Below are 10053 nucleotides of genomic sequence, written 5' to 3'. Positions count from 1 at the left end.
TCATGCTCAGCAAAGAATAACAGTCCATTAACTAGTCTATTAATGATTCAAAAAATGAAGACAAATCACTGTTGCTACTTAGCACAAGACAGAGCTCCTACTGACTATTAAGAACATATTTTCATTTGACATAGATTAGCAATACTTTTATCAAGTAAACTGAAAAAAGACCTATAAAACATTTTCAAAACACAATCTGAATACGAATGTGACAGACAGTACAACTTGTCCACAAATATCCATGTTATTTATATAAACCAATTCTCTACTCTGTTAAAAAAGGCTTCTGAACTTCTCCCAGACGAAGACGCAAGATCAACGAATTAAATCAAACGCCAATAAAGAAACAGAGAAAGGAAACAGGGTAACGTTACCCTGCCATCTTGGATCTTCATTAAGGATCTTCTCAATCATTGCCTGGCTTGCTAAAACTCCTGGTTGCAGATCTGGAATGCCTTCGCCGCATCCTAGCTGCCCATTCTGCAAGGCTTCCTGTGCCTGAAGTTCTCTGGAATGGGGAAAAGGGCATAACACTGCTAAAGTAACCCTGTCTGTCACAGGTATAATCCTGCCCAAGAGTATCAAAATTCTGTCATTTAACCCAGCCCTTAACAAGCCTAAATTGTAAAAAACACAAAAATAATAATAATAAAAAATTGACTGTATTTTAAACCATTACTTGCGCTGAAGCTGGCAAATAATCACGAGGAATAACCATGTCACACAAAGCGAAGAGAACACACGAAGAAACGCTAGCATTATGTACACAATGTTTGTATCAGTAATGCCCATCTGTAGCTCTGTATGCTGGTGTGCTGACATTTTGAATATGTTATTAATTTCTGAAATTCCACTGCCACACAGGACATGGCAGAACTAAGAAAGATACAGAAAGAGCAATAAGGGTGATCAGAAATACAGAACTCTCTGTCTTGGAAAAGTTATGACTGAAGGAAGGTACCCAAAATAGCTACTGAATACTACAGCACATGAAGGTAGCCAAAGAACTTTTGCCTCACTGCATGATTTTGCAAGAGAAGTTTGTCAAGACATTCGGGACACCTAGTAACAAACAAAAATCATTATGAGGAAATGGAATCTTTTCTGCAAGAATTTACAACTGCTTTGCAAGTAAGAAACCACAAGCTTGCTGAAAGATCAGAATGATCACTACCAAACTAAAAGGTACTGCATTTGTGGTATGAGACCTCTACCAAAAATCTGAGACAAAATTTTTACACCATTTTAGTAAAATTAACCTGTACAGAGATTCAGCGATGGCTAATGACTACAAAAGATTTTAAAAATTATACTATAGCACACAATTATATTAGGCAGACTTTGAAGCAATGGAGAAACAAGGTGAGGAGTCAAATAGCAGTGGCAGACCTACAGTACTCTATGAGAATCAAAGGGCTCCAACTTCAATTGGCACTGCTTTCCCGAGACACAAATACTCAAGGATCTCACCTCCTATACCAAAATACTGCTACTCAGGATCTCTGAAGAGGAGTCTGAAAAGTGTGATGGTTCAGAATACAAATAATTCTGGTATCGTGTACATATCATTTCAAGAACTTCCCAGACCCCAAGTATCCTCCAAGAAAGAAAATCTCGAAGGGAAAGGAAGACAAGCCAGACCCAAAGCCACACCTAAAACCTTTCAAACAGTCAAAATATTCCTTTTACAGATTCAGAAAAGGTGCAGGCAATGAGAAGGGAAACAGACAGCTCCTAGAGAGTGATTTTCCTTTAAGTCGAGTATGTAGAAGAACAAGGCCATTAAGAGGAATAAAGTTAATGTCTGCACCAGTGATTCTACTGTTATTGCTCTGCTCTTTACGTAAAATTAAGAAATCCTCCTATCTGTGTCCATTGCACAGAAAGATGACTACCAAAGGAAAAATAAGACCTTATTGTCTGGACCTCCTTATGAATGCAGGGTGCCCAAAATCAGAAGAAGCAATGGCACATGACTGTTTTTCACAAACATCAAAGAGGTTTGAGGCAGCCTACTTGTAGCTTGAAGCCGTTAAACATGAAGTCCTACAACAAATGCCTTCTGCTCCTCCTGATGCTCCTTACGTAGCCAATCACCAATAAACAATCACATAACACGTTAAAAGACATTTAGAGTATAGACTTTGGTTTCAGTCTTGCGATACATTGGTTCCTCACCCTAATAAGACAAAAAAGATTACAAAGGTAATGAACATTCTGTATTCAGACTGATGTGGCATCAGCTGTGTGTGCTACATGAGGAAAGTTTAAAAGAAGAAAAAGAAGATGGACAGACGTCTTGAAGAAGCAGCATCAGCTAGCTAATTGATGAAAGTCTTCCGGAAAGAAAAGCTATGTAGAACTAAACAGTATGTGACCAAGCAACGCAGCACTGTACTCTGTGGCAAAATATGAATTTAAAGAATTTTTAAATTACTGAAAAGGCACTAAATTTACTAAAATGACTGTGAAGAGAGAATTCTCACCTTGCAACAGACAGTTGGGAATAAGAGGTAAAGGTAAGAATGTAAGATAGCAGCCATACCAGCTCAGATCAAAGGTTCATCTAGCCTGGAATCCTGTCTCCAACAGTGGGCAATAGCAGATGCCTAGGGAAGAGTATAAGAACAGGGCAAACCTACAGTGATACCCAGAATGCTCTTTCAGTGTCCAATAAGGGATACTTGTGACACTCCAGGGCTTCAAAACTCTCTAGGAATCGATAACCTTTCCTACTGAGTATATACAGACTACTTTCTGTAGCAAGAGCTCCCTGTCCACCCATTTACAATGCCCCCCAACAACATGCTTATCTCCCAGCTTTGGCCATACTTACCACTACCCTGATTCACAAAGCACCTCCTTTCAACAATAACTTAATTATACATTAGGGAGGAAAAAAATAATACTGGTATCTTACACATGAAAAAAATACAACAAAGTTTTTAAAAATGCAACATCAGTAGGGTAAATGTCAAACATACAAGCTGAGAACCTGAAAGATGGCTTAACAAAATAATAGATTTGTGACTGGAAAACCCAAATGCAAATTTACAAGGCACGAATGACAGAAGGCAGAGTATCTGGTCTTTTCTCTGTCATAAGCATTACATGTACGGCTTTTGAAATTGCAATTTACAAAACCTTTGTATTTGTTTCTTCCTGTGTGCTTCTATCTGCTATTGTGATGTACAGAGAACTGTATTCTTATGTTTGCAGTTACAGAAGAAGGTGTATTTTTCACGCAAAGCATACTGCATTTTCTGGTGTTTGGTGATAACAGACAGATGGTATTTACTGCTAATTAGGCTGAGGAATTTGAAACAAGACTACCTTATGTCACATACTGGTGGTCTAAGGTCATGTGGACCATGAGCAAAGGCACAGTGAATTCCGTTCTTCACACAGTGACCCCGGGCATCTGTTTCATGAATGCATGTTCCAGTCTTGTAATATCTGAGATGATACTTCCTTTCTGTATCTCCTGTTGTTCGATGCAGGTAAGGGCAACTACATAATAGAAAGAGGAAAGTTAGAGCATTGCTTTGAGTTTTGTTTTTAATAATTTAATTCTGAATTATGCTATATCTCTTATTTACTTATAACAAGTAACTTCGCAGGATTCTTCAAACAAAAATTGTCTCACACAAAACACCATCACAGATCTGGTTCAAAATGTAAAACACTAATCTATTTCTTAGCCTCTGCTAAAGTTAGTAAGAATTTATAGCTGGCTGGCTCACAAAGCTATTATTAATAAACCTATTAAGCATCCCTGCAAGCAACAACATTATCTGAGCTAAGGAATGACGTCTTCCTTATTGATAGAAGGTCAAATAATTTTGACACTAAGAGGTATAAGGATTTTTTTTTGTTTAAAATTGCCAGCATTATGTATGGATTTTAATTCCAACTACCAACTGTAAACAAACTTTAAAAGCCGCACAAAAAGATATACACAGGGATGTATGTTCTCTCCTAGTGTACTTGTGTAATTAATTTTGGTCTCTGATGGTTTTGAAAGAATGCTCACCTCCAAAAACTACTTTCCCCCATCCTGCAGTAAAAAAGAAACTGCACCAAAAAGCTTAGAAAGTGATGTAGAGCAACAAATGAAAGGTCCCACAGAAATATTTTGCTTTGAATGGAGGGAGAATAGTGAAGCACTACGTAGACTTTAACACTCATAAGAATTTATGCTGGCTTAAGCTTTATTTACTATATTCTTAAAAGGTTATTTAGAAACTACACTAAACAAATGCAGTTGTTCGCAAACATTTACAAGTCTGCTATTTACATATTTAGATCAAAATCACAGATTTTTTCCTGCTGTGCTAAACACTTGCAGCTTGTGAAGACTTCCAGGAATTGATACTACTTAGGATTTCTGAGAATCACCTTGCATCCTTGTAGGAATTTAAAACCACCGTTTGGTTACACAATAGTAATGGGCTGCAGCTAGCGATTTCTACCTATCTCTTTAAGTCTCAACAGAATTAATTAGGGGGAAGACAAGGTATGCAAATGCAGCGCTCTGTCTCATTTTGTAAGATGGAGCACAGTCTGCACTCACGATTGAAGGTACTTCTTCCACACTTCTTGGCTCTACATGCAAAGACAGATGGGATGTGATCTTTGCTGGAACCATTACGGTGCCTCAGCAGAGCTTTGGAAGAAATTCTTTCTGATACATGAAGAGCACTGACACAGCCCTCCCGTTCTGCTAGAATTGCTACTAATACGGAAAATGAGAAAACCCACAGGAGTCAATCAGACACTTTTGCTAGCACTAGTTCTGCACGGAACTCTAAACCAGAGGAAATGCAATCTGAGGCTGCATTTTTGTTACTGCTAACTGTCCCACCACTGGCAGAATCCTTAGGGGGGTCATACATTTCCACTTGCCCAGCAGACTGTTCACTCCAAGCTCTAAACTTTCACTTATATATGCACACCTGACAAAGATGAGAATACTCTGTCATACTCTTATGCATTATGCTCACACCTCCATTTTCAACAACTTAAGTCTGTGAGTCCCCGTTGCAAACAAGAATTAGATGTCTTATCTTCCATGCAAGAAGTGTACAGGAGGTGTTTATATCTTGTCTCAAAGTTCATGGTTCCTTATCAGAAGGCAAACACTTTCACTTAAATATCTGCAGTTTTTTCCCTAGTGAAATCGACTTATCAGTGGTGGTCCCCCTCCCAAAATGGTAAAGTCTTCAATTACTTTTAAATTACTGGTAAAAAAAAAAGGGGATAATTCAGTGGAATATAGACATAGCTTGTCAGATAAGCTAGGCACAGCTTGTTGTTTGCAACGCGAGAGAGGGAGAAATACTCAAGTGACAATTTTTCCCACAAAAAGACAACACGGATTCCAAAAACAAGCTGGGAGAGAAATATGAACTGTGTCACAAGACTCTTACTTCTGTTAAATTAAACCTAGGTTTGTTTGCCCTAAGACTCAATACTTGTGCCATCAATTGCTAATGAAATCTGAATTTTATTGAAAACACAGCTTTCCTACTGCACATTTTGCTAACCGCCTAAAGAGTCCCATCACAGGTGAAGTCCTCCTCCAGAAACTAAGGGGATGCTTTAATGAGGCTATCCACCGTGACTGGGACAGGTAGTTTTTTTCAACTTTGCCCAAGACTTGTAACAAACTAGACAAGGGCTAGTCGTAAAGGTGACTCAGGGGACTAAAGAGCATGCAAACGTCAAAAAGCGAAAACTATGGCAACAATTTTGCATATGTATCTTTTACATAAACGTGTTATTCCTCCAGTACCACAATAATACTTATGCCATTAACCACAGACATCTTGAACAGCTAGAGTTCACTGTAGGATCACTAGTCAGAAAAGCAAAAACCCCTAATAAGACCAGCTTTTAGATGGCAGATAGTACTTATTCACACATAGTATCAAACTAAGCCAACGCACTCAAGTATGCATACAAGTTCTACCCAATCTTCAATGAACTTGAGGGATGTCAGATCTTATCTTCACTTTATTAATGAATCATTTTAATGGAGCACTGTAATACACAGCTTTAAACAAGACTAGTATTTAATTTAAAATGGCAGATTTTAGTTACCATCAGATTACATGGCTGCAAACTGATAAACTTGTTCCTATGTACCACAGTTTGGCACTAAAGTTGTTCAGACACTAGTTATTTCTTAGGAAAACAAAGTTTTTATTAAAAAAAAAAAAAAGTTGCTCCCAGGCAGAATAACAAATCTATTTCACGGCCCATATTTCTACAGCCATTTCCCAGCTTAAAATAACTGAACTGAATCCTAACGTAGAAACTGTGAATCGGTAAAGAAGCATTACTTGGTATTTTTAAGTTCTGTTGGAGTCTACACACAACATTCAGCTACTGCAATCAGCTTTATTTTCTGCATCCATATCTCCCAGAGTAAAACTGTCATTACATTATTCAAAGTAAGCAGATGTATATACCATGAAACAGAATACACATTCTCAAAACATACACTCACAGAAGCTCAAAAGGTGAACTGATTACTGAAATGTGTACTTCCTTTTCGCGCTCTTAATTCATATCATAAACATTCCAGAGACATCCTTTAAGAATAAACCATTTCCAGCTAAAAGGGTAGTGCCAGATGTTGCTAAGTGTGGGAGAACGACGGCAGACTCCTACTTCTGTTCGGCCTTGAGGCACTGCCGTATTCTTTCCAACAATCACTCGAAGTGCTCTTCTGTAGCAGGGATCTGTAATTCATTCACTCTTAGACCAGTCTTATGCTACAGATACTAACATATCCAAAATAATCTTCTCCTTTAGAATCTGACATTAAGTTGACTACAATGGTTGAAAAACACATCAGAAAAAAAGAAGTATCACTTCTATCCTCCATTGTGAAATCGAGAGGACTCCTATTCGCTGCTCAAAATATACGCCTCTAACTCTGCAAGTAATCTAGTCTTTCTCACAGGCCCTTCCTTAGAACAGACTGTTTTAATTAGCTACCCTTAGAAAAGTCCTTTTCTAAACAGCTTTAAAATTGTGGGCCTCCTTTCATTCCACACTGAACTCTGGAAAGAAATACTGCAGTCAAGCCTCGGTGAAACCAACAATTTCTACTTTAACTCTCTTGAAAGTAAGTTCCTGAGAACAATTATGGGCGTCATCGCTCTACCTTCCCTGCTAATTCTCTATCAACTCACAAACTGCAGTAACCTAACCAAGTATTCAGATGAGAACAGAGAAAGGGAGACAGAGATAAAAGCCAAAAAGTACCAATATGTTGTTGCACATAGCTTAAAATCAAGGCGTCCTGGCACTACTGTTTATAACCTATTTCTGTAAAAACTTGAAGTGGCTCCAAATAAAAGGCTAAATTTTAGGCAGAAGACAAAAGAGGGTCAAATAAATACTCTTTTGCTGAGTTCTGAAACAGGAATGCTGCCACACTGTAAGCACGTCCTCAGAAATGTTGGGTTTTTTCCTCCTGCCGCTACAGACATGCTCTGGCATCGTCTATCTTTAAGAACGTTACTTGGACTTCCCTTGCCTTTCCCATATTTGCCCTGTATGCCTTTTCTCTTCTACCTTAACTTCAATCAGCTATCAACTGACAACAGCTGACAGCCACCAGTTCTCGGGATCAGATCTAAAACAAGGCCTCCACAGTTCAGCCAGAACTTCTCTCACAAATGTCTCAAATAATCTCACCTTACAACTGAGTCAAAGACAAAAGACCCCATTTTCTCTACTCGGATCTCTCTTCATTTTGTTAATTTACTGGCTGCTGTACTCCATTTTTCTTCCCTTGAAACACTGTTCTCTTTCCTTCATAAGAATTCAGCTGTATTCGTACTCTCCCCTCAAGCCCTCCTGCAGCATATCTTCCAACTTCCACACTCTCACCCCTCTGGTGAGGGGTCTCACAGGAGTTCAGTCTTGGCCTCTGCTCTTATCCTTCTACATCTAGGCAATTTCACAGCAAAACACAAACTTGAGTACCACCACCTCTTTGCTGATGACTCCTAAACCTACCCGTTCAACTCAGACTGTAAAACCCATTCAATTCAGACATGCTAAAACAGAGGCATGAATCTCACTACCGGTCTTATTTCCGGCAAGTCCTCTGTACTTCCACTATGCCAGACAACGTAATCACCCTGTTTGCCATTTAGGCTTCTAACCAGGGAGTAATCCTTAGCCACTGTAGGGGACAACCTTTCCAATCCAATTGCAGCAAAAAAGGTTTCCATGTCACATCTCAGTTACTGAAAAATTTCCTCTTATTTGCTTCCCACAATTCAACCTTGCCCAGTACTGGGCTAGTACCCTTTTAAAACATTTCCTCCTTTAGAATCAGTATTCATAACTCAATAATGAAAGGTCAATTTTTGTTCCCAACCAATCCATGACAGGAGCATCCATTATCCTCATTTGTTGATTTTCAAAAAACTGTCCATGCTGTCCCAGAATTGGCAGGAGTGCTTTACAAACACCTGAAAAAGCAATTCGTTTTCTCTTCTAAATCACCGCCCAGACATTTTTTGCTGTCTATATTGCTTAGGCATGGTACTAAATACTGTCATGCTGCCTAGTGCATTTTTGTTGTTTACCTTCTCTTATGTCTGCCATTTAGTTCATAAAGCCTCTGGGAAAAATCTACCCTTTTCTTCTGTGACTACAGCCTGTAACACAAAAGATGCCGGATCCATGACAAGTGCTGCTATACACTACAGTAACCAAAATAATTAACCTTCAGTTTCTAAAACAAGTGACCACCACAACTACACATTTCCTGGCTGTTTCCTGTTTTTTTTGTTGTTTTTTTCGGTCAGCAGTCCTTTCTCATTTCCATCGCTGCAGATGAAGGTAGCTGCTCTATGACAATAAACCCAGCTCCTCCATATACGCCTGCCTGCCACACTGTCCCATTTGCTCATTTTCAGCTCCACAAAGCCTCCACCCCTCCCTGAGCTCACTGAAGATCCTCTGTAGCCTTTACCTAGAAAAGACACATGTCCACGGCAATGCAAACACTAACGGGATAGCCAGACAAAAAACAGTAAACTCCTTCCATTGCTTCTTCTCACTGGAAGCACCGTGGAACTGTCATCCTCCTTTGCTACCCATCAATCTTCACAAAACTTACATATTTTTAAAATCTTGAAGTCACCTCTACACAGTATGGTTTGCACCTACTGATCAGTTTCAAGTTACCAGGAGAAAAAGGAAGCAGCTTTTAAAAAAAAAAGTGCAGCAACAATACTGGCACAAATGTGCAGGAACAATACTAGCAGAAAACCAGTTTCTTGTGTTATGTTTTAAAGATCGTCACAATACAAAATCATAGTTCTAACTCTATGACAGCCTGAAGAATACATGCTTATATAAAAGTATATGTGCCAAAAATTAACAAATCACTCATAGAAATCTGTTTTCAAATAAACTGCAGCAGGATTCTATCAATAATTTTTCCTCAGGAGAAATTAGCATATTTCCTTAACGTCATTGATAATACCATCAACACCTAGGACTGAAAGAAATCACTTACTCATCTCCATCTGGGCAGATTCCTGTAGTCTCATCATATTTTGTACAATAAACATCTGGACTGTAGTTAAAAGTCCCATCACGCCTTCGTATAGGTCTACGACGACGCTGATTTAGGAAATGCCAATGAAAACAGGTAAATGGTCTGTGCTGGGTACACTTGTGCTGCAAAAATAGGGGGCACTGCTCTGTCCTAAATTCCTTTAGATACCTAAAAAAATTAAACTGTGTTACAAGTTTATCTTATTGGAGGCACATTTTTACAGTATTAACAGGGCACTTGACACTTCAGTCCACATAGCCCGTGAAAAAATTGTACAAATGTACCTGCAGACAGTTTTAGTTCCTATGCACAATTTACTGTTTAGCTGTTGAATGCAAGTGACTTCATTTTTTATGACAGATGCACTACTAATAAAATACAGTGGAATATCTGGCAAATTATATGGTGCTTTGTAACTAAGCTAAAATCAAATCAATACATTAATGTAAAAAGCACAGTAT

General features: G+C 38.6%; 1 protein-coding gene across 1 annotated transcript in view; it reads right to left on the bottom strand.

The window, feature by feature from the left end:
* LOC104536177 (putative E3 ubiquitin-protein ligase UNKL) overlaps positions 1–9629 on the bottom strand; it is a 48170-nt gene extending 38541 nt beyond the window's left edge. The window contains exons 1-3 of the mRNA XM_010178728.1: positions 9551–9629; positions 3334–3484; positions 375–508 (exon numbers count right to left, since the gene is read on the bottom strand). Coding sequence (XP_010177030.1) covers positions 375–508; positions 3334–3484; positions 9551–9629 — 364 coding nt within the window. The remainder of the gene's footprint in view (positions 1–374; positions 509–3333; positions 3485–9550) is intronic.
* Between the last annotated feature and the right edge of the window lie 424 nt (positions 9630–10053).

This window comes from Mesitornis unicolor, unplaced genomic scaffold (genome assembly GCF_000695765.1).
Source record: "Mesitornis unicolor isolate BGI_N332 unplaced genomic scaffold, ASM69576v1 scaffold21772, whole genome shotgun sequence".
Classification (NCBI taxonomy): Eukaryota; Metazoa; Chordata; class Aves; order Mesitornithiformes; family Mesitornithidae; genus Mesitornis; species Mesitornis unicolor.
The sequence above is the reverse complement of the archived record's forward strand: the minus strand, read 5'-3'. Positions and strand labels throughout refer to the sequence as shown.